General features: G+C 41.5%; 1 protein-coding gene across 1 annotated transcript in view; it reads left to right on the top strand.

Annotated features, from left to right (window-relative positions):
* Positions 1–23036, top strand: part of dgke (diacylglycerol kinase, epsilon) — a 28723-nt gene extending 5687 nt beyond the window's left edge. The window contains exons 3-11 of the mRNA XM_084567572.1: positions 769–888; positions 1003–1146; positions 1239–1396; positions 3027–3075; positions 3175–3288; positions 3423–3494; positions 12999–13126; positions 13209–13320; positions 15761–23036. Coding sequence (XP_084423698.1) covers positions 769–888; positions 1003–1146; positions 1239–1396; positions 3027–3075; positions 3175–3288; positions 3423–3494; positions 12999–13126; positions 13209–13320; positions 15761–16003 — 1140 coding nt within the window. The 3' untranslated portion in view covers positions 16004–23036. The remainder of the gene's footprint in view (positions 1–768; positions 889–1002; positions 1147–1238; positions 1397–3026; positions 3076–3174; positions 3289–3422; positions 3495–12998; positions 13127–13208; positions 13321–15760) is intronic.
* The last annotated feature ends 1253 nt before the right edge of the window (positions 23037–24289 follow it).

Here is a 24289-nt window from a genome sequence, read left to right as displayed (position 1 = left end):
GTTCAATCCCTGGAATGTGCCACATGCTGAAGTGTCCTTGAGCAAGACACTGAACCCAGAGTTGCTCCCAGTGCGTGGCACTGCTGTGTGAATGTGTGTGTGCTTGTGTGAGTGAATGGGTAGATGCTGTACTACTGTAAAGTGCTATAGAAAGTGCAATAGGTAGAAAAATGCTATATAAAAGCAAGGCCATTTACCATTACCATTTACCTGTCTGAATTACTCGCCATACTCCGCCCAGAGCTCTGTGATCAACAGACTAACTGCTACTGGACCTCCCTAGATCCAGGCTCAGAAACAGGAGCAATGGAATAGAATGTCTTTATTTGTAATTGTGGTACAATGAAATTAAGGATAGGTGGTGACCCCAATTTTAATGATTTTAAATCATTGTTGAAAACCCACTTTTTCTTACTGGCCTTTTTTTGTAATTGACAGTTTTACATGTGTTTTATTTGATGTTTTATTGCATTTTTTTTTGTTTTATATTAACCGGGGATTGTTGATTTATTTATAATTTTCTGCCTGTACAGCACTTTGGTTCAACTGAGATGTGCTTTAGAAATAAACTTTGCCTTGCCTTTGCCTTGCCTTACCTGAAACCCTCAGGCTTGCTCTGGGGGTTTCAGGCCGGGGTTTCAGACCTGGTTTTATTAAGCACCTTATGCCGATTTGCATTGTTATTGACGTTATATAAATAAAATTGATTTGAATGTATGTGTTGTTCCAGGGCTGTTTTAAAAATTAGTTGGTGTTCTGTTCCTGCAGCTGGGGTCTTCCTGTGGAAGTGGCTGGACTCCAGTGTTGGTCCTGGCCAACACACGTAGCGGTAACAACATGGGCGAGGTTCTGCTGGGAGAATTTCGCACCCTTCTTAACCCAGTGCAGGTAAGTCTGCAGCTTTGTCTCAGTTAGATTAAAATTAAAATGTCATCCTTCTTTTTTCAAAGCGTTGTCTGAGCTTGTCTTTGGCATTAAACTGGTCTTTCCTCTCACCTGCAGGTGTTTGACCTGTCTGAGTTGACTCCCTCCAAAGCTCTCCAGCTGTGCACACTTCTTCCCCCTGGCAGTGTCCGGGTGCTGGTGTGTGGAGGTGATGGCACGGTGGGCTGGGTACTCGATGCCATTGACTCTATGAAGCTAAAGGTGGGAAGTCTCTACTTTTAATTGCTGATCGCCTACTTATCTCTCTGTCAAGTTAAAAAGAATCCTGCTACTCCTGTACCTTCCCTTGTCAGGGCCAAGACCAGTTTATCCCAAGGGTGACCATCCTGCCTCTGGGGACAGGAAATGACCTCTCCAACAGTTTAGGCTGGGGAGCTGGGTATGCTGGAGAGATTCCCGTGGAGCAAGTTCTCCGTAACATCCTTGATGCTGAAGTAGTGAAAATGGACAGGTGGGACGTCAGTACTGCTTCTTGTTGTATTTGGCACCAAAAGACATTTACAAATGGTCCATATTTTACAGAGTGATTCTGTCATTATATAGATGTATTGTGGGACAAGAAAAATAATCTCACTTCTCTTCAATAAAATAGTTTTAAAGGTTGAATGAAACAACACTAACTATGTTGAAGGATTGAATAATAACAATTCTGACTATAGATGCTATAAATGCTATAAATTATTTACATTTACAAGGTCATAGATTAAATAGGATTAAATAGTTATAGCTGTTCTATTAACAACAGAGTCAGAGTCATGATAAACAGCAAAGTCATGCTAATATCCCTCGGCGCCCCCCCCCCCCCAAAAAAAAAGACCGCCACCAACACAACAATATATTATATTATTTGTATTATTTTATTATATATAATCTTAAATACAAAAAGTTAACAAGAACAGAGAAACAACAAGATAAATAAATGAAATACAGTATATAAACACCAATGTAAATTGCACAAATCCTTTATCACAGGATCTAATAACCATGCTTGAAAAATCCCTGAAGAAAGCTAAATAAATAAATAAATAAAAAACTACATAAAAAACGATTCATGCACTAATACAACTATTTCGTATTTTACATAGTTTTGATTTGCATCATCCTAATACCATCTGAACAGTTCCAGTTATGATAACACACCAGTTTTGTACATAGAGAAACAGCAGATAATTAACATAATCTGAATTCAGTGCTCAGACTGTAGCAGATTTTTCAACCTGGGTTTTTCACCCTGTTTACAACTGGCATTAACATTAACAGGTGTGAAGTGCAATTGCCTCAATTCTAATAGTTGCTAGTCAGGCAAAACTAAAAACCAAATACAGTCGTCTTCTGTGCCTACTGTCACTCACGTCACTCATAGAAATCTGCATACCTTTATCTTTTGCCCGTTTCTCCTCTTCTTCTTTTCTTGTTTTTCTGAACTGATCACCTGATGGCTTCTTTGGTCTTTTACTTTGATCCATGATGAAGATGAAGACTCGACATAATTAACTTTTACATTACCTTTTGCCAACACCGTCCGTTCGCCCGTCAATCAACCGGAGTTACGTGAGTCACGTAGATGACTGCACAGATTTATTTTATTTTTTTGGTCATTTTTCATATAACCCAATTAATTACATGTACGTATGGGTCTATGTTAATTTTAGGAATGAAATACAATTTATTTGGAAGCAGTTTGTGTCCCTCGCCCCCCTCCTCCTTGCCAACCTCGGCAGTCGCAAGTTGATCCCCCGCCCCTCTCCCCCTTGCCTCTTCTGACGCACACACAACCCGTATGACTCTCAGCAGCAAGTTGACGTGACAATGAGGGCGCCCCAGCGCCCACTCCACTAACTTGGCATGGAAATGAGCGGTAGTCTAGAAAACTGGCGAGTTTTGTTTCCAGTTTTTTTTTTTTTTTTTTTTAGGGCGCTCGTGCGCCCTCACATGGATTGCGCCCTGGGCGGTCGCCCACATTGCCCATAGCAAAAACCGGCCCTGATTTTACCAATGTTTTTGTTTTGGCTCGCTGGTATGTTTCTGAAATCCTGTGTGTTTGTTTTGAGTCTCCTTCTGACCTTGATAACAATTTTCAGATGGAAAGTGCAGGTAGCATCAAAGGGTCTCTACTTTCGTAAACCAAAGGTGAGTTTGATCTCTGAGAGTTAATTTTTTTTTTTTTTTTGTAATCAACACAGAGCTGTGTTTATTTGCCACTGAGTCATTAACATAAATCCTCCTTAGGTTCTGTCCATGAACAACTACTTCTCTGTGGGCCCAGACGCACTGATGGCCCTCAACTTCCACACACACCGTGAAAAAACCCCTTCTTTCTTCTCCAGCCGACTCATCAACAAGGTCTGAAGCATTAGTTTGCATACAGAAATCATGATGTGGGGATATTTACCACATTTGGAAATATTAAGGCAATTACCTCATAGACATAGACATCCAAGAGCTTTTAATTAATGTTTACTTTCTTCTTTTTCTAGGCGGTATATTTCCTGTATGGCACCAAAGACTGTTTAGTGCAGGAATGTAAAGATCTGGATAAGAGGATTGAGGTACAGTAAAAGAGTCAAACAGAATCATTACTGGAAAGTTTATGTCTTCTGTCTGCAGGAGGTAACATAATAGTGATAGCATCTTGGCCAGCCCTTGTTGTGCATTTGTCCCTGAATTATTTGCATTGGGCAAATGCTGGGAGATGCTGTTTTTGCTTCTACTATCATTGTAGTGACAGAGTCCTATACTGAAGCCACTGCTGGCTGATAATGGGCCTATTGTTTGGACTTGTACTGAACAAACAAATCATCATTATTTGGGGTCCATGCAACAACATTGCAAGATCCCTATTGTTAGGGGTCCATGCAATGACATTGCAGGATCCCTATTGTTTTTCTTTCGACTTTTAGGGGTCCATACAACGGAGTTGCAGGATTTTTATTCTTCTTCTTTGCCTTAATGATTAATCTTATTCTGCTTAGCTAAGAGTGTCTGCCCAGGACAAACTGCAAGGGCGAAAAGCATCAGACCTAGTAACTTGGTAGAAGTCCTGGCATTCCACTTTGCCAAGGTATCAATACACATGCCTATAGCTATGTGGCGCTATAATAAGCCACTTTACGTTTTGGCTCATATCTCAAGAGCCGTGTGCCCTAGAAACAAAATTCCCTCTCTTTCTCCCCTTTCTCCCTCTGATTCCTTATATAGCCCTGGTTCTAAGGGACTAAGTCACTCCCATTTCCGCCTGCCATTTTTTCCCGCCATTTTGAAAAAATTGCACTTCAAAGCAAAATCAACTCCTCCTAGCCTGTTCATCCAATTCTCACCAAACTTTGCATGTATCATTTATGGACAAAGATAACGAAAATTCTTCAAAAGAACTTTAGCAGGTTTATTGATTACAAAGTTAATGGCTAATTAATTTTTATGGCGTGGCACAGTGTTAGTCTAAAGCAGGGATGGGAAACTGGCAGCCCGGGGGCCGCACACGGCCTGCGACCTCACTCGAAGTGGCCCTTAGATACATTTTTGAAAATTATGAAAATGTGTCCTCTGTGGCACTGAATCAGTTGTAATGACACAGTTGGCCACTAGATAGCGCCTCCAATGCAGGCACTATCTTCCATGAAAGATTTCAATTTAAGTCGCCACTACAGCACGTTGCACAAAGCTAAATACGAGAAGTATACTGAAGCTGGAAGGGCTGCTATCATAGCCAACCTCAAATCAAAATAACTCATTAAACAAGAACCAGTAGGGCTGCTACTGATAGTGGTGAGATAGCGTGGGTATACAGGGCAACTGTTAAGGCTAGATTATGCTTCCGCGTAGTGATCACGCAATGGTCACGCAATGGCCACGCAGTTGCTTGGACGCAGTCGTGAGACCGTGATGGTTCTGCGTGGGGTTTACGTGTCGAAATGCATGCCACACCGGTAGAGGGCGCTATGATTTTTTGTGACCGACCGACCAAGACTCTTGTGACGTATCTCGAATCGTATAGTTATTGTCGTAGTCACAGTGTACGATGGACACCAAGACAGAGAGACTGGCGTTGGAGCTCCAAATTATTCAAGCAGAGGAAGAAATACTTCTATTGCAAATTAGGGCACGACAAAGGAGACAATGATGTTTATGAGTGGAAACCGGAAAAGCGGTCTCCAGCGGATGTAGTTAGCGGACCAATCACAGCCAATGCCGCTGCGTTGCTGCTGCGTTGCTGCTGCGTTGCTGCTGCGTCGCCTCGACGCGCGTCGAGGATTTTTGGGAGGTGCACATCTGGCCCTTGCGTAGGACGCACGGGGGTCCGCAAGGACGCAATAGGTCCGTACGCGCCCTCGCGCTGTGTCAACGCCGAAGCATAACTTGGGCTTTAAACTCTTTCTTAGTGTAAAAATGCACGAATTAGTTCTTGCAATTAATGTTAGTCTACTGTTCTGAAGCTTTCTGCCATCCTTGAGGTGGATGGTGATTTGTATGTTTTATTTTCATGAGCCCTTTGCACTGAAAAAAAAATAAAAAATCACAGTAAGTGGTTATTTTTAGTTTGCTTCAATAAACATATATATGTTTCAATAAACATATATATATATATATATATATATATATATACACACACACACACACACAAAGATATTTAAAATGGCAGTTTTATCATATCTGGTTAAGTGTGCGGTCCTCTGGTAGTGTTGATGAAAAACAGTTGCCCATCCCTGATCTAAAGCTAATATTTTATGAAGTATATACCCTGGGGTGGAGCAGCAATTTTAAAAGTGGGGGGGGGAGCACATGAACACCGTAACCACCTTTGGCCCCTGTTTCAGTCTCCAAAACTAATGCAGTGCATTTCTAAATTTTCTTCATGAGCATATGCAAATAATATTGCATTCAAAATGTACATTATTGCACAACGCTCTTTAACCCAAGATATATATTCACAAGCAGTCACATACCATGGTATTAAGCAATTACACTACTCAGTAGGTGGCTCAGTAGGTAGAGTGGGTTGTCCACGAACCAGAGGGTTAGTGGTTCGATCCCCGGAATGTGCCACATGCCGAAGTGTCCTTGAGCAAGACACTGAACCCCCAGTTGCTCCCAGTGCGTGGCACTGCTGTGTGAATGTGTGTGTGCTTGTGTGAGCGAGTGGGTAGATGTGTCTATGACTGTAAAGCGCTTTGAGTACCAATAGGTAGAAAAGCGCTATATAAAAGCAAGGCCATTTACCATTTACAATAAGTTAGGGATATTGTTATTTACATGAGTGCTTTTCCTATTTGGTCTGAATTTTAATGAAATAAGTAAAAGTTCCCTTTGCTATTACTAATATTGAATGAGAAGAAACACCGTTTTCATTAGTTTAATATTTATTACCCCAAAAATTTAGACAATAACAAGGATAGACCCAAATAACAAAAATTGACAATGTCAGTAGCGGGTGTTTCCACCATTTGCCGCAATGACAACTTGACAGCGACATCTCATGCTCCTCACTAGCCTCATGATGTTGTTCTGAGGCAATGCGTTCCACTCTTCCACAAGTGCTACATGCAGTTCTGCCAGGTCACGTGGGGCTGGGGTACGATCATCCAGTCTCTGCTTCAGCTGGTCCCAGACATGCTCTATGGGGTTCAGGTCTGGGGACATTGCTGGCCATACCATATGAGGCACTCCGACTTCCTGAAGTCGAGCTGTGACAATTCTGGCACGATGTGGTGGAGCATTATCATCCATGAACAGAAAGTTGGGGGTGTGCTGGCGGAATTGGGGGATGATGATGGGTTCTATGATGTCTCTGAGGTAAGAATGCGTAGTGACTGAGCCATCTACAATAACCAAATCTGTTTTGCGCTGACTGGTGATGCCTGCCCAGACTGTTGCATTTCCTCCACCAAAGCGAACCCTGGGGACCATGTTGACCTCGGCGTATCGCTCACCTCGCCTTCTTCAGCAACGCTGAAGACCATCATTTCTGTGCAAGGTGACCCGACACTCATCAGTGAACAGGACGGTAGACCACTGCTGCATTGTCCAGGTCACATGATCTTGTGCCCACTGCAAACGTTCACGGCGGTGTCTTGGTGTCAGTGGAATCACCTGCAACGGTCGTCTGGCATTCAAGCCAAAGTGGTGGAGTCGGTTGCGAATGGTTTGTCTGGAAACCCTAGTACCCCTCACATCTCGTAAACGGGCCTGCAGCTGTGTGGCAGTTGCATAACGATGTCTGAGTGCATAGGTCCTTAGGTACTGGTCATCGTTGCGGTCTGTCACTCGTGGGGCTCCACTCCTGGGTCTGTCACAAACTCTGCCAGTAGTTCTGTGTCTTGATGCAAGTCTGCTGATAACACTTTGAGACACACCAAGTTCACGAGCAACATCTGACTGCCTGCCACCGACCCAAAGGCGCACTATGGCCAGGTGGCACTGCTTGTCCGTTAAGTGACGTCGTGTGTTCATGGCTGTTTGAATGATGAACTTGGAATGACTTACTGACAATACCAGCTTTTTATACCCACAGAATGTTGAAATTGATGCCACATTGAAAAGGGTTGTCTTTTAGTATTTTTTGGTATTGGCCCTAGGGTTGGGTATCGTTTGAATTTGAACGATTCCGATTCCTTGTTTCGATTCCGGTTCCTAACGATTCTCGATTCCGATTCTTTTAAGAGGCAGGGTCAAAAAAAGTTTAGGATATTTTAAATGAGCTAGTGTAGTGGACACTATGGACATAATTCACCTCGTTCCGTGCTTTAGGGGCGCTGTCTCTTTAAGAACACGCTGCTGGTTTGTTGTTATCATGGGCAGCGCCATGTTTGTTTTGATATCGTTAAAGTAGGAATGAATAAACGACACGCTGTTGCGTTGTCAACGTGAGACTCTCTCTCTACCTAGTTTATTACATTCTACACTAGCTAGCCAACGGTCTTTCTTAATGAAATAGTCTGACCTTATCAATTTTAATTCTATGAACTTTTTCCTTTTTATGAACTCTATACGTGGGCTAATTTGTTAGCTGCCTCAATGTTGGCGCAAGACATATTATTTAATGTATATGTATTGTTTTACTAACCGGCAGCTGCCGGATGCAGCGGAGGGCGGTAGGCAGAGGCCAGCGGAGGCAGCGGAGGACGGTCGGGGCAGCGCGTCAAAGACGGGGCACACATTTATTTCTACTCCATGAATTCGGAGGTGCTTTATCATGTTCGACGTGCACCCTCCTATGCACGAAACAATCTTGTCGCAAATGTTGCATTTTTCCGAGATTTCGTTCTGTTTAGGAAAGTGAAGCCACACTTTCGACCTCCGACGCACGCTATCCATGTTCGACCATAGACATTCGGTTAAGCCAACACTTCCGGTGGACGCTTCTTCGTTGGTGTTCAGCGGTTTCTTCTTCCGGTCGGCGGACTGGGAATCGAAACTAGGAATCGAAAATTAAACTTTTGAACGATTCCGGGAAAATCACAAAGCTAGTCCTGGTTCCAATCGATTCTCGATACTCGATACCCAAGCCTAATTGGCCCCAATATGTAAGGCACACTATACACAGTGAGACCATTACGTGGAAAACACAAAATGAGGTGTGTCTATCACCCCCATGCAATTGCCTCCCTATCCCAAAAATCTCTGAAGTGAAACAAACACTGTATGTATGACATCCACTGAGTCTCTCACAATATCCCTAACTTCTCTCCTGTTCTCTCCCTCATCTTCTCCATGCTCTCCTTTGTCCTGACTCCTGGACTTCCCTTCCTCATCCTACACAAAGAACTCAATGTTAATATTCCTGAACATGGAAGTGTTGAAATATTTTATGTAAACTTAGAACAAACCTCTACAGCCTTGATTTTGATGAGGAACCATTCCTTTCTTTCGTTGTTCTTTTATCTGCTTTTTATTAATTATTTCACATATATTTTGTTGTTCTAATCTGTTTTAACTAATCTTTCATCCTACTCTTATATTATTATTTTATTCCTCTTATTATTAAGATTTTAATAGTTTTATTGCCTTTCATTGTCATTTCTATTCTTTTCTAGTTTCTGAGAGCAGTAACAGGGATGAGTTGATGTAGGGGATTTTCTTCACTGAAAAGAAGGTTATAAGCACCAACAAATAGCTTTAAGTTACGTAAATGAATACCTACATGGCATTAATGCAAGAATATGTACTACTATAAAACTGAATTAGTGCAATTATGGATTGACAGCTAGATTTCTGTTTCCCTCCTGTCACATAACCACTTACATGACAAGTGGATGGCTCTAGAAAACTGTCAGTTACCATTAACTTTACTGGTTAGCATGTAACTGTTTACTTTGCCGGGCGGCCGGGACTAGCGGGTTTGGTCAAATGGCTGTGATTGGCTGGATGGCTGTCAGTCAATCTAACTTGACCAACGGGTTTTTATGTCTGGGAGATGCGCTCCATTTCAGTACACTGGTACCATGGCTGGTACGCTGCCAAGGCGGGCAAACGGTTTAATACCTTAGAAAAAAGTGGGGGGGATGAAATCACCTTGTTGAAAAAGTGGTGGTGTTGCAACACCCCCATCCCCCACAGGTGTGATGCCCATGTATATACCCAAACTTCATCAAACTTCATATCATTGATAATAACATGATTATGTACAAGCACCCCAACTTTTGTGGCAACATTTCAATATCTCAAAAACTGCAATAGCTAACTTCATGAAATTTGGCATACACAATCTGTAACATGTGTAGACGCCCATCAAGTTGTGTGACATTACGTCTAGAGGGGGCACTACAGGTGACACAGAAACATTTCATATGACTTTAAGACCTGTAACTTTTGAAGTATTCACCCAGTCCTTATGAAACTTAGCAACCCTCATTATAATATGCTCAGTGGCGTTTCTAGACCAGTTTTACTGAGGGGGCCTGGCTGGGGCCAGGGGTTTTGTCAGAGGGCCACATTCAACCCGGGGCAAAAAAAGACAAAGATTCGAAATCTTATTTGATTTATTTTTATTTTTTATAAAACTAGTGATTAACCATTGTAACCAAAGTGAATAGTTCAAAAGATCACATTTGAGACACAAGTATATAAAAAAAATCATAAGAACATTTCATAGAATGCATTGACTGATTGGAGAAAATAATCAGCAGATGAATTGATAATAAAAATAACTGTTAGGTGCAGCCTTGGTTCAGTTTCAGTTAATTATAATCAATTATATACAATTATCATATATATATGATAATTGTATATAATTGATTGACACATAAAAAACTATAGACAAAAAGCAATGGAGAGGAATACACAACTAGGGTTGCCAACCGTCCCTTGAAAAAACTGAATCGTTACGTATTTAGAAACAAAAGTACACGTCCCTTATTGAGCTGAAACGGACGCCCTTTGTCCCGTATTACCGTGAGAATCAAAAATAGTGCGTAAAATGTCAGTGGAATTAATGAATAACAGGACGTAAATTTATATGAACATTTACGGTAAACTTATTCCCAGGCCGTCTCCTGCTCTTTGACCAATGAGCTAACAGCGGGAATCCCGCTCATCTCATTGGTCGAGGTACTGTCGCTTGCGAAGAAGATACCGGAAGACAACAAAGCAACAACTTTTCCTCACAGTTTATGTTTGCACTTTTCTAATTGCACTATTACAAGAGGAATGTTCTGCTTTCCATTATTTTATATTAATTTATAAAGTTTTAAGTTAAGCAGGACAGGTTTCTGTTTAAAAAAGATATTTATTTTATTTTGTTATGTTGTATTAAAAATAAATTGTTGAATAATAATTTGTTTTCCATGAGTTCATATCACTCAAAAATATGAATTTAATTCAATTTAGGTTTGAGTCAAATAGTTAAAAAATCGTTTCAAACACACAAAAAAGGGCTAAAAAAAATTCCCAACGCCGGGAAGGGTGAAGGTATTCGGGTCCGCCGGCACTTCCAACGAGGTGTCCCTTATTTATTTTTCAGGGAGTTGGCAACCCTATACACAACACTTCAGCAACCCAGTATATAAATGGCATTTATTACAATAGGCTACTGTTGCGAGCTTGTTTTTGTGTTCTGGTAAGGTTAACTAACGTTAGCTAGAAGCATGCAATCAACTCAAGCTGACATTAACGCCTGGTCTGGTAGGCTGCTATTATAATTCATAAAGTTAGCCAACAAGATTTCTTGACCAGAAGTCTTACCTTATAACAATACAATATTGTAATCGTTTCTCTTCCTTTCTTTGGGTGGATGGTATCAAAACTGACCGCTGTTTTCAGTGGCGTAACGCACTAAAGGATCAGACTGGAATGTGGAGCCACACGTATTAGTTCCGCTTTTTGCGTCGGCGCAATATCACAATTTTAATAATTACTGTATAATCTTCGTTCGGGGGGGGGGGGGGGGCGCGCTACAGCGACTACATGTTTATATCTCACAAACCACCACAGTAAACTGCTTGAAATTTGACAATAATAATCTGTAGATGACTCCTTACAAGCCCACCAAATTCCGTTGCTTCCGACCTGCCTGACTCTCATTCACTTGTCAGCCAAAGAATTCTTCCGCAGAAACTTTGCCTCCTTTCAGGAAGTGTCCCACCCGCTTATGCCTCTGCATCCCGCACGGGGACGACTTTGCAAAGGCATGGACCCCTTTATGATCACTTGCGATCATCTAGTTAGCCATTAACTTTGTCCATAAATGATACATGCCAAGTTTGGTCAGAATTGGCTGAACGGTCTAGGAGGAGTTGATTTTGCTTTGAGGTGCAATTTTTTTCAAAATGGCAGGCAAAAATTATATATTAGGCTTATTATAGCGCCACCTAGCTATAGGCATGTGTGTTGACACCTTGGCAAAGTGAAACACTAGGACTTCTACCAAGTAACCAGGTTTGACGCCTTTCGCCCTTGCAGTTTGTCCTGTGTGTCCTGGGCAGACACTCTTAGCAGAAAAAAACAGAAGAAGAGGAAAAATCGCAACAAAATCAATATGGATTCTGCAATGCCGTTGCATAGACCCCTAAAAATTGCCTGGGGTTCACGAAGCCTGTTTTGAGCATCAAACCAGAAAAAAAAGCACTCTTTAAACAAAGTAAGTTCAAAACCACTGTTTTCATGATGTAAATACCAACGAGTGGACCCCGTTCTGGACCAGGACAAACAACAGCCCCACATCAAGTGGCACACAGCAGGAAAGGAGTATCCTGGGGCAAAGATAACTATGCATACTAATTATACAAACCACTAATAACACCAGTAACAAATACTGATTGTTAAATAGCACTCTCATCAGCAAAATGTCCTAGGACACAACTATTCCACATAGCCAGCTATTGGCAGCATCTCTACAAGCACATTAACTTCTAGAAGAGAAAAGTGACTGCAAAGACAGAAACAAAACGAAATTTTCAGTTTATCACTTTTGAAATTGGTTAAAAGCCTTAATAACACAACGACACGTTAGTAGATATTGTTGTGGCACACAGTGTAATTTACTTTAATTGTTGCATCATTTTAATGTCTTTGTTTCTGTTCTCTTATTGCGTCTTTTTGTTCTTTTACATTAAGCTCTGTAGCATTTGAAGTATAACATGTTATAATCAAAGGAAATTATTGTTAGCATTGTTGTTCTCATTATCATTATACCACAATAAGACTTGTAAATTATCTATAATAAATAGACTTTCACTCCCCAATCAGGCCTGAGGCAATCCTTCCATATAGCTTAATAACTCCACTCTTATTCATTGAACAGTCATCAAAATCACATTCATTAGCTCATGTTGGTCATACTACAACACCTTTCACTAATTCTCAGGAATTTCAAATACTAATATTGAACACTTTTTTTCAGCGTTTCACTTCGTTGCACCTCCTTCCAAGACCAACTAATCCACCAAAATAAGCCCCATAATGGAGTGTTACCGGCTGGCTGTACCAGACTATATCCAAAATAACCATCCAGTTGAATATCTTAAGAATTAATCACGACTTGATTTAAACTGTTGAAAATGTGAGGAAATTGTGAAAATACAGAAAATACAGATGTGTGTTTGTGTGTGTTGCTGCCACAGTTGGAGTTGGATGGGGAGCAGGTGGCGCTGCCCAGTCTGGAGGGAATCATAGTTTGTAACATTGGCTACTGGGGTGGAGGATGTAGGATCTGGGAGGGCATGGGAAATGAACCATGCCCCCCGACCCGGTAAGACACACTGCCCAGCCATATTCTGCTGTAACTATCAAACAATTTGATTTCTGGTCATGAAAATTTAAATGCTCTGCAGGCTGGATGATGGTCTGTTGGAGGTCGTGGGTGTGTTTGGTTCCTTCCACTGTGCTCAGATCCAGGTCAAGCTGGCCAATCCTGTACGGCTGGGACAAGCCCACACTATTAGGGTAAGGGACACACATTCACCGCTCTGCACCACTGCTTCCTGTTTACCCCATTAAGTAGGTATGAAAAATGACAGTGAGGGAGTCAAATTACATTTTTGCCTCCGTTTGCCTCTGTACAGCACTTGAGAATCTAATTTTATCTGATTTTTTTTATCTGATTTAATCTGATTTTTCTGAACCCAGCTTCACTCTGTTTTCTCTGTTGCAACCTTAAAAGGGAATTACCATTTTTACAACCTGGACCTTACTTCTGGCATAAAATACGATCGTTTACTCACCCATATGAGGTAATATCACTAGCGTATCATAACAAAATATTGGTGAAATGAACGAGATTCGTGGCAGATAATGCGTTATTTAGAGGCTGCCGTTTGGAGCCCCAATCACTCCTACTATATGGATATACGAATAACAGCGTCAAAATTAACAGCCTTACTAATGGCATTATTTTTTTCAGTAACGGGTAATCTAACTAATTACTATTTCCATCGTTACAACACCGTTACCGACGCCGGTAACACCGTTACCGACAATTAAATGTGGTGCGTTATGTTGTGTGAAGTGAAGCAACTAATAGAGCTCCAGTAGCTGACTTCACCCTGCACCAGCAATCACAACACCACCATATTGGCAGGAAAGCGCACTTTGCTAATAACTACTCGGTTGACAACTGCAAGCAGCTAACTAACTTGCCCTTGTACCAGTTACAACCAAAAATGGTCGACAGATCTTGTGCCCCAGGATGTCAGAATAGTCAGGGACAAGCAAAGGGGAAATCGTTTTAAAGAATTCCCAAAGATCCTGCGAGACGGTAGATGTGGATTGCTGCAATAAAATGCTCAAGAAGCAGGTACGAGAAAACAGAGCTCTGGGATCCCTCAAGAAACGGATTTGTCTTGTGAAGCGATCACAGGTACAGAATACAGCGTTTTCCAAGTGTAATGTCTTGTTTATTTAGCATGTTTTAACACGATGTCCAACAGATTTCTTTTCATAAAGGCAAATTAGGCTAATGTTTATAAGGTGGATTACAAAGGGATGTTGCTCATTCAGCACTAAAACTACTCACAATGAAAAATAAATTAAACAGTTACTTGTTATTGTAGTTGCGTTACTGTCATCATGAACCGCCTCAGTTTTCCTGCCAATAAGGCGGTGTCAACGAAAAAGTAATATGACGCCTGGAGCTTTATTGAAGACACTTGACTTGGCTCTCGGACTACAGCCAGCCACAAGCAAGAGCTGTAAAAAATCCAATGCTTAGACGTATTTTAAAAAAAAACGCAGTTACTTTCCCTGGTAAGTTACTTTTATAGTGGAGTAATTCAGTTACTAACTCAGTTACTTTTTGGGAGAAGTAACTAGTAACTATAACTAATTAATATTACTAGTAACATGCCCAACACTGGATATACGCAGCGCTCCGCTGGATCTAAATATCTTCCGAACGACTCCAAATGACAGTTATATGGGTGAGTAAATTATTGTATTTTATGCCAGAAATAAGGTCCAGGTTGTAAAAAAACGGTAATTACCCTTTAAATCCACTGTTTAATAAGAAACGGCTACAAAAATAATTGTACAGAGATTTATAAGTGCTTTCAAACAGCAAGACCTCCTTTTAATTTCACTGTGAATGTAAAGGAGAAGGCAGACTGCTGCCACTGTTGCCAGAGTGTAACTACCACAGGAAGCACAACAAGCATTGCTGTTAACTGGGGGTTTGGTGTCACAGTTGTTATGAATGGAAAAATCAACTGTGGAAACCAAAGCATTTTGTTTTCTACCAGGCTGGAAATATGTTTATTTCTGTTGTAAATTTGAAGACATTTAAAGTGGTGGTCTATGGGGGCTGAGTCAGTCAGCTTTAGACTACAAAGCAATACATAATGTACATAATGAGATAAGTTTAGGCGGATAGCAGCAGCCTGCTGTGTTGGTCAGAGTCGCATGTTGTCATAGCCATGGCAACAGAGGTTGCTTCGTTTTTGTGAATTAAAATACAGAGCAATAATCACCTTGACATTGTACATTTGACGTTCTACATTTACGACAGCCTGGTACAAAGAACAGACAGTTGACATCAATGAAGAAATTGGCTGTTCATATAAAAGCTGTTCTTTGTACCAGGCTATAGGAAACTTATTTCTGTTGTAAAGTTTTTAACATGGAGGTCTATGGGGATAGACTCCTTTTTGCATAACCTACCATATCATCTCAGGTTTGCTCTGCTGTAATCTATAAAGCAATTTAAAAGTGCTAATACCTAAGTACCTAATAAGAAAAGTTAGGCAGATAGCAGCAGCAACCTGTTGTGTTGAGTTTGCCCAGCTTTTGAGAGTTAAAATGCCGAACACAATAATCACTGTTGGGAAAATGTGTTAATTACTGACATCACAAACACTGGTGAGACACTTCTTGGTACTGTGTACTTCTGCAGCTGGTCCTGAAGAGCTCCAAGATGCCCATGCAGGTGGATGGGGAGCCGTGGGCCCAAGGCCCCTGCACCATTACCATCACCCATAAGACCCAGGCACTCATGCTGTACCACAGCGCGGAGCAGACAGACGATGACGACGACGAATCCAGCACCTCCGAAACGGAGAGCCCAACCCCTCATGACTCACCAAGGCCCCCGGTGCCAGCCTCTGCTCGGGCACGAACTTCCCCAAACATCATGTGATCTTATCTATTTTCTTTCTCAGCATAGTTTCTGTTAATCCCTTGTTTGCATTAGGCGTAGGTGATGGAGGAGATGAATGTTTTGGAGAAAGGTTGCTGTGCATTTGCACTGATCCCCCGTGCCATAGATAGTCCCTTGTCGACTATACTGTATTTATTATACTGTATTTACTAGTGAATGCTCAGTGCAGCCCTGTTGGTGTGAGTGAGACATTTTAAAAGGTTGCCCAAAAAACCCACGGAAGTCTAAATCAACAGCAGGTGATTAAGTTCTGTCACATGGAGGCAGACGTGGTGGAGGTCTGGATGCTGCATGCAGCGTTTTGTTTTGATTCTACAAAAAGCACAATCAGAGTGAGGCATATTTTCCAGAGAAACATAGTACGAAAAGTCCTCTTTCAGGCTCACAGTTTTTACTCTCCTTTGTCACCAAACCAGAGGCTTCCAGTGGCCTCTGAATATCACCCTGGACACCGCTGTAGTTTACTTCATGTTACACTGTCTCAAGTAGTACGACAGGCTGACTGGTTTATTTTGCAAGGACGGCCTGTAAAGTGTTATTTAGAAGATCTATCTTGCCTACATTTGAAAACCGTTATTTCTCCTGTAATTCCTCTTGTTTATTTTATGTTGCACTGTTTTGGGACTTACAGAAACCTGACACTGTAGAGGACCATGACGTTGACCTTTGATGTTACTGCTGATAGTGATAACTGCTGTTGAGATACAATTGTCCAATGTTACTTTTCTAGCAGTCCTCTTGGATTTCATCATTCACATTTTGTGAATGACAAGGGCACACAAGGTGGCACAAAAAGACAGTATTTCTGTGGATTGGACAAGTGGACTCAAACCTTTACAGTCCCTTATTTGTGTACCTGTCTCTGTAGTATTCAGCTGATCTCTGGTATTCTGCATGAAGTGTGGACAAGGACATCCTTAGCCTACATGTAAGGAAAACGTTTGTTTAAAGCAGAATGCCCATTGATCAGAAACATATCAGTCAAATCTGTGGGAACTCAGTTTGTGCTTTATGATCCTGAAGCTTGTTTGTTGCTAGTGAGCCTTAACAGGGATCAGCTTTTAGCTGCGTGATGCATTTTGAAATGTGCACCTCCTTGGCAGGTAACCAAGCCCCATTATGTCATCACCCTCTGTTTGGTTAATGTCTTGTAGCTCAAGTCCACCTGTTTGACCTGTTATCTTGTTGTTATCAGACTTGTGTGTCTGCTGTGTTGCACTCAATTTGCTAAAATGTAACTACGGTTTATTGGTAGGTTTTTAGCCACGGTAGCAGAATGGTTCTTATTCAGATATATAGGTAACTGTAGGATGGATTGTGATGCAGTTTGGTTCGGTTATTAATGATTTCCCTATTTTTGGAGTATTTATTTCATATTTAATTGTCAAACATTTCAGTTCATGAAAACTGTCCAAATGTCTCTCAGCACCAACTGTGATTTGAAACTAAGCCTAAGCAGCATGCTAACATGCTCAATATTAATAATTATTCATCCATGACAGCATTATGCTAACTCACTAGCTCTTAGCTCAATCGTCACCTCAACTGTAGAGCATGCTCTACTGTGTTTCAGTAACTGTTTTGGCTGCATTTCACCAGGGTCAGCCTCATTACTAGCAGTAGCTGTTTTTGCAGATGATAAAGCCATTGCATATGAGGTAGCAACTGTCTGACATGGTGTGAGTCCTAGCTTAGTAGAGAAAGTCTCAGAATCTAAAAAGGGTGTTCTACTTGCAGTTATGTGGTGATCACAAACACACAAAAGTAAAATTCATTAGGAGAACCCATACAGATTAGGACTGTATATATAACAGTTTGAAACCTGAAAAAATAGTAGTTGTGCTGTCAACTATGCTAACTGACCTCAAGGATCTGAAGGATCTTTGCATTTTTTTCAGTGAGTTAAACTTGCTGGCTCAGAACACTCCAATGCTCTGTGGGAAAAAAAGCTGGCTGGTGGGAACTGGTGGAGGGAGTGCACTGTGCAGTATTAACCAAAACACAAGTGAGTCTAGCAGAGGTATTGGCCAGTCATCAGTGACAAGGTTGCACTCTCACAGTACTGCTTAGACTCTTAGACACTTAACATTTCTAGCAAATATGTGTACAGTTAGATTTGGCAGTTACAATTAGACTTTTGACTTTTATAAAGACAACAAATCCTCCTGATGTTGCATATATAATTTCTGTTTTGACCCTCAGTGTTTTGTCTCCAGCTGTCGCCATCTTGGCAGCACCTGACTCCTCCAGACTGCAGATAATCAAAATGGTCAAAGAGGTAGAGCTGAGGCAGACAGCTAGAAATCTGTGAGAACACACACCTGTTACTCAAAGCAACCACAAAGCCTTGATATAATTTAAACAGGCAAAAATTCTCCTTTGTACAGTTTTCATGAATGGAGAAATTAGAAATAAAGAGAAAAAGAAAATGTTTTTTTTGTACCAGGATGTAAACATGTTTATTTCTACTGTAAATGTTTTAACATCGAGGTCTATGGGGACTGACTTTCTAGCCTCAAGTGACCCTGACAGGAACTGCAGTTTTTGGCAGATCCGCTTTGACTTCATTGTTCAAGTTGTTGCCTGAATTTGATGGCAAAGACTGGGTTGTTTGAGGCAGTTGGAAAGGCCAGTATTCTGGCAAGATCCCCTGTATTTCTGTGAGCATTTAGCTCTGCATGCTTCATATGTTGTGCTATCACAAATATTTCCTGCTCAAAGATCACATCATGCTTGCCTGGCTAATGAAATGTACTGGTTTTATTGTGAGGGGTTGTTTTAAATACTTCCAATTCATATGTTATTGTTATTTGTTAAATCTTAGCAAAGGCAAAACAGTATTTATATGGAGTTAAAAAGCTGACATAAAATTATTAGCACTGATTGCCTTGTGTACCACTTTCATAACTGATTCACCATTGATAGTTGTCGATTATCTGTAGAATTAAGAATAATTTATTTTGACTACAATAAGGCAGCCTTACATGGCCGCTGCTAAACACAAAACACAAAGAGACGACATTTGGGAGAAAATCCACTTTTATTGCTAACAAAACTAAGCCAAATTTCTGTGCCCACAGATTTTTTTGTGGTGTAAAGTTGGTCTGGAACTGCACTGTAAGGAACTGCTCTGGAAAAAATCTGCTGGGCCAATCATATCATTTAGGTGGGCTTTATGCAGTGATGTGCAGAAAAATAACAGCAACTTAGTCATATACAGTGGCTATAAAAAGTGGCTTTTTTGACAAATATTTGCAAAAAAAAAGTCTTCTTTCATGTCAAAGTAAAAACTGTTTTGTTTTTTTTAAACTTTTTTTAAACTAATGTAAATAAATAAAAAAATTATAGTGTAAAATAAGTGTTTGCATAAATATTCACCCCCTTTAAAGTGACTTAATTTAACAGAGGTCCAACTAGTGGATGCCAGTAGTGTCACAAATAGTGAAATAGAGATCATCCGAGTACAGTTGATGTGTGTCAAGTGATTGTAGTATAATAACATGAAATGGAGGCAGTATGGCGCTTTAATCTGCCTAGAGCTGCCTGTCCTTACAAACTGAGTGGCCGGGCAAGAAGAAGACTGGTGAGGCAGGCCACCAAGACACCTTTGACCACTCTGAAGGAGTTAAAAGCTTCAGTGGCTCAGATTGGAGAGATACAACACCAACTGTTGCTTAGGTTCTTCACCAGTTGAAGCTGTATGGGAGAATGGCAAAAAGGAAGCCACTGTTGAAAAAAAGCTCAAAGAATTTGCCTAAATGCATGTGGGAGACTCCAAGGTCAGTTGGACTAAGGTTCTTTGGTCTGAAGAGACAAAAATTGAGCTTTTTGGCCATCAGACTAGACACTATGTTTGGCAAACACCAAACAATGCACATCACCACAAACACACCATCTCTACTGTGAAGCATGGTGTTGGCAGCACCATGCTCTTGGGATGCTTCTCAGGAGCAGGCCCTGGACATCTTTTAAAGGTAGACGTAGATGAATCCTGGAGGGTAATCTGACTCGGTCTGCAAGAGAACTATAATTTAGGAGAAGATTTATTTTCGAGCAAGACAACAACCCCAAGCATGCAGCAAAAGCTACACAGAAATGGTTCAGAGATAATAAGGTGAATGTCCTGGACTGTTGAAGTCAAAGCCCAGATCTCAATCCAATCAAGAATTTGTGGCTGAACTTCAAAAGAGCTATTCACACCCGATCCCCAAGCAACGTGACAGAGCTTGAGGAAGGAAGAATGGACAAAAATGGCAGTGTCCAGATGTGGCAGTCTCCACACAGACTCAGCACTGTAATTGCAGCCAAAGGTGCATCTACTAAATACTGACCTGAAGGGGGTGAATATTTATGCAAAAATTACTTTAACTTAGATGTTTTTAATTAATTGACATTGCTTTGTAAAAATCTGTTTACAGTTGAAATTTTTTTATATTTTTTGTGCAATTTTTTGTCAAAAGAGCCAAATGATATTGACCATGATTTCATATACCAAAGCATCAAAAAGTGAAATATCCAAGGTGGGGTGAATACTTTTCATAGGCATTGTATGTCACCAGAGCGCCATGAAGTTGAATTTGTTTCCAACAAAATGGCTACTGCTGGAGAAGCAAGACGTTTAGAGATGTAGAAGATGTTGCCAGAAATAACTTCAAATAACTTTAAAGGATGAACAGTGACCAGGCATTTGTTGAGAATGCCTTAATGCTTAATGTCACAAACTTAGTTGCTCTGAATGGTTGTTGCATGCAGAGGTTTAGTTTTTTCTCTGAATTGGTTTAAACACTCTCTGAAATCCAATTGGAGAGTTACCAGACTTGTATTCTGATAACAACGGAGTCTGGCTAGACCAGGCAAGTAAAACATAGTTGTTTTACGTGTGGTAGTAAAGTGGTAGTAAAATGGCAGTAAAGGGGCATAGTTTAATTACTCATGACAAATACTGAATTTGATTTAAATAAATGTAACAAAGTGATCAGTTGTCTGTGAAGGTTCTCAGTCATCCAGGTCATGGTATATCCAACAAAGGTTAAAAAAGGCAACTGGACTTGTAGAGTTTTTTTGAGAAGACGTTTCACCACTCATCCGAGTAGCTTCTTCAGCTCTAGGGGACTGATGGGAAGTCTGAGGTTTAAATAGGAACTCCTCCTGAAAAAAAACTTGCTTGTTACGCTAATAACCAGAAACTGGTGCAGCTAATTTCCCTTAACCCAGTAGGGGCTGGGTACTTACCTGTTGTTGAGGGGGGACTGTTTTGTCCCCCTCCTCTTCCCTATAGTGCTCTAACGACTCTTGTCCGTCAGAGGCTCCAGTGTCAAGGTGTGAATGAGATTGAAACTTCTTGGGGACAGAAGTTAAAACTGTATTGTAAATAGATGGCAGATTAAACCTCAGTCCACCTCCTCTGTTTAGTGAAGGTTTTTCCAGCTTGACATAGATGGCTTCCTTTACTCCTCTTTCAAACCATCTGTGTTCTCTGGCTAAGATTTGGACGTTGTAACCTACAAAGGAGTGTCCTTTGTCCTTCAGGTGTAGGTGGACCGCTGAATCGTTTCCTGATGAGCTGGCTCTCCTGTGCTGGTACATGCGTTTATGGATGGGTTGTTTGGTTTCCCCAATGTATAAATCTGTACATTCCTCACTGCACTGAACAGCGTACACCACATTACTCTGTTTTTGCCTGGGTGTTTTGTCTTTTGGGTGGACCAGTCTTTGCCTAAGTGTATTTCCTGGTTTGAAATAAACTGGAATACGGTGATTCAAGTCCAGTTGCCTTTTTTAACCTTTGTTGGATAAAGTGATCAGTTGAAATTTGAAGATATTCCCATAGATATTTTCATATATACATTCTGGTGTATGTGTTTTGATTGAGTTTGAGGAGAAAACTATGCTGCTTCAGTTAATGGTCAGAGATCGCAGCAGCCATAAAGCCTTACATTATTAATTTGCCAGTTTAACACACAATGAGCTGCTGAACATTCATGAACGGTCATTTCCAGCTACCACACTCAATCAGTAACACTTAACTATGTCATCCTATAATAAATAAAATATAAATACACATAATGTTGTTAATAATCACAGATAGTTTTTCTGCGTATATTGTTATTTAAGCAGTAGAACAGCGTCTCTGGCCAAATGCCAAAAACGAATGCTGCTGCTTCTGGGTTTATCATGCTTAAGGATACATCCTTTCACACATGGCTTATTTCCTCCTGGGGCACTGTGCGGCTTATTGTCTTGATCTGATGAAAAATGTACAGAACGGGATTGCAATTATGGATGCAACTTGTCAAAAGTCTTATTCACATCTATAAGAAGCTGTTATTTCTATTGGAAAGCTCCATGTGAACTTCATACAATGCTAACTCTAGGGGAAGGTGCAACACATTGTAACTAATAAGCCTCAAATAAAACTCAAACCTTCCCAATCCACCAGCCTGGAAATCATTATAACAAAGTGCATGCTTTGAGTTCAGAATAGAATCGATTTATTCCATCTGTTCAGGTCAGTTCATTTTTTCAGGTCAGTTCATTTGTTCAGGTCAGTCTGTTCTGATGGAGGTGGTTCCATGAGCCATTTTATAGACGTATGAAAAGACCTGGTTCGTCAAGCATTCAGAATTTTTATTTATTTATATAGTGTCAATAACAATACAAGTGGGGGGTGCTTGAGAGCCCGAACAAGATGGCAGCATAGCGTGACAGCTCCCTACAACTTCGCACAGAAAATAGCCCCAAACCTTTGCAAACCTTGTCAACTACACAATACAAACTATGCCCAAACCCCCAGCAGCAAAGGAGTGTGTCATCTTCTCAAACGCTCGCAAAACAAGCTCACGAAACGCGAAGACAACTCCGGCCAAGAATATCAAGGCTAGCAACATGGCTAATGTAGCCGACGTGCTAACTGAGTTGAAATCACGCCGCTCCGAGTTTAGCTCGAAGCTGGATGGAATAAACAACCAGCTGGGGTAGCTGACAAACTCTATCTCGGTGATGGAGAATAATTTAGGTGAAATTAAGCGAGATGTAACAGCTAATGAACAGCGCATCGAGGAGGCCGAAGCCCGCATAGCCGCTACAGAGGACGCACTGGATAAGATGGAGAGGGCTCTTACTAAAGCGACAAAGTGGCTCACATACCTGGAGGAAAAGACCGAGAACATCCGGCTGTTTGGTCTCAAAGAAGGAGCTGAGGGTACGCGTCCTCTTTTAGACTTTATGAACGACATGCTACCCCAATGGCTCGGCACCGGACCCGACAAAACACTCACACTGGAAAGAGCCCACCGCGCCCTGGCTCGAGCAATTCCCAACCTGAACCGAGCCGTCGTCCTCCGCTTTCTCAATTACCAAGATAAATAATTCATCCATCCGCATTCGCCCAGGATTTCTCAGCAGAGACAATCCGACGAAGACGGGAGTTCAACGCTGTAAAAAAGCTGTTTGTTGACATGGGGACTTTCCGAGGATTTCACCTTCAAACATGCAAGCTGAGGCCCCGTCCACACGTACCAAAACGATCTTTTCCCCCTCCGTTTTCCCTGGCATCGTTTCAAGAATATTTGCGTACACACGGATCCATCTCAACACGACTCAACACGCTACTTCATATTCCAGGCCTATAAGAATAAGAATAAGAAAACCTTTAATAGTCCCACAATGGGGAAATTGCAGTTTGCAACAGCATACAGAAATGACAGAGATAGAACAGATAATAGACATATTGCACATATTAGGAGTGCTCGCCATGGAGCCTAACAGCAGCAGTGTGTGAAGATACAGAAGGTCTTTCCTTCACACATCGAGGGTGAAGCAGTCTGCCACTGAAGCTGCTCCTCAGTCCCTTCAGGTCACCATGGAAGGGGGCCGGACTCATCATCCAGCATGGAGGACAGTTAAGCCAGAACTCCCCCATCACCCACCTCCCCCACCGAGTCCAAGGGGCAGCCCAGGACAGAGCTGGACTTCCTGATGATCTTTTCCAGCTTCTTCCTTTCCCTCTCTGCGATGCCACTGCTCCAGACCATTCCACACAGGATGGCCGACTCTACCACAGAGCCTGCAGAATGCGGCCAGTTCGAACGTTTTATATGGCAGCGATCTCACGTTGCCCATGGTTACGGAGAAAACAGCGCTGAAAAGTGAAGCGTCTCTTCTCTTCTCGATGTAGTTTTCCTGCTCAGGATCCACGGCGGGTCCCACGAAGCATCTCCGGAGTGATCCCATGTCCGTCCCGAGGGAAAACCACAGCGCCACGCA

The sequence above is a fragment of the Chelon labrosus genome, assembly GCF_963514085.1.
Source record: "Chelon labrosus genome assembly, chromosome: 2".
Classification (NCBI taxonomy): Eukaryota; Metazoa; Chordata; class Actinopteri; order Mugiliformes; family Mugilidae; genus Chelon; species Chelon labrosus.
The sequence above is the reverse complement of the archived record's forward strand: the minus strand, read 5'-3'. Positions and strand labels throughout refer to the sequence as shown.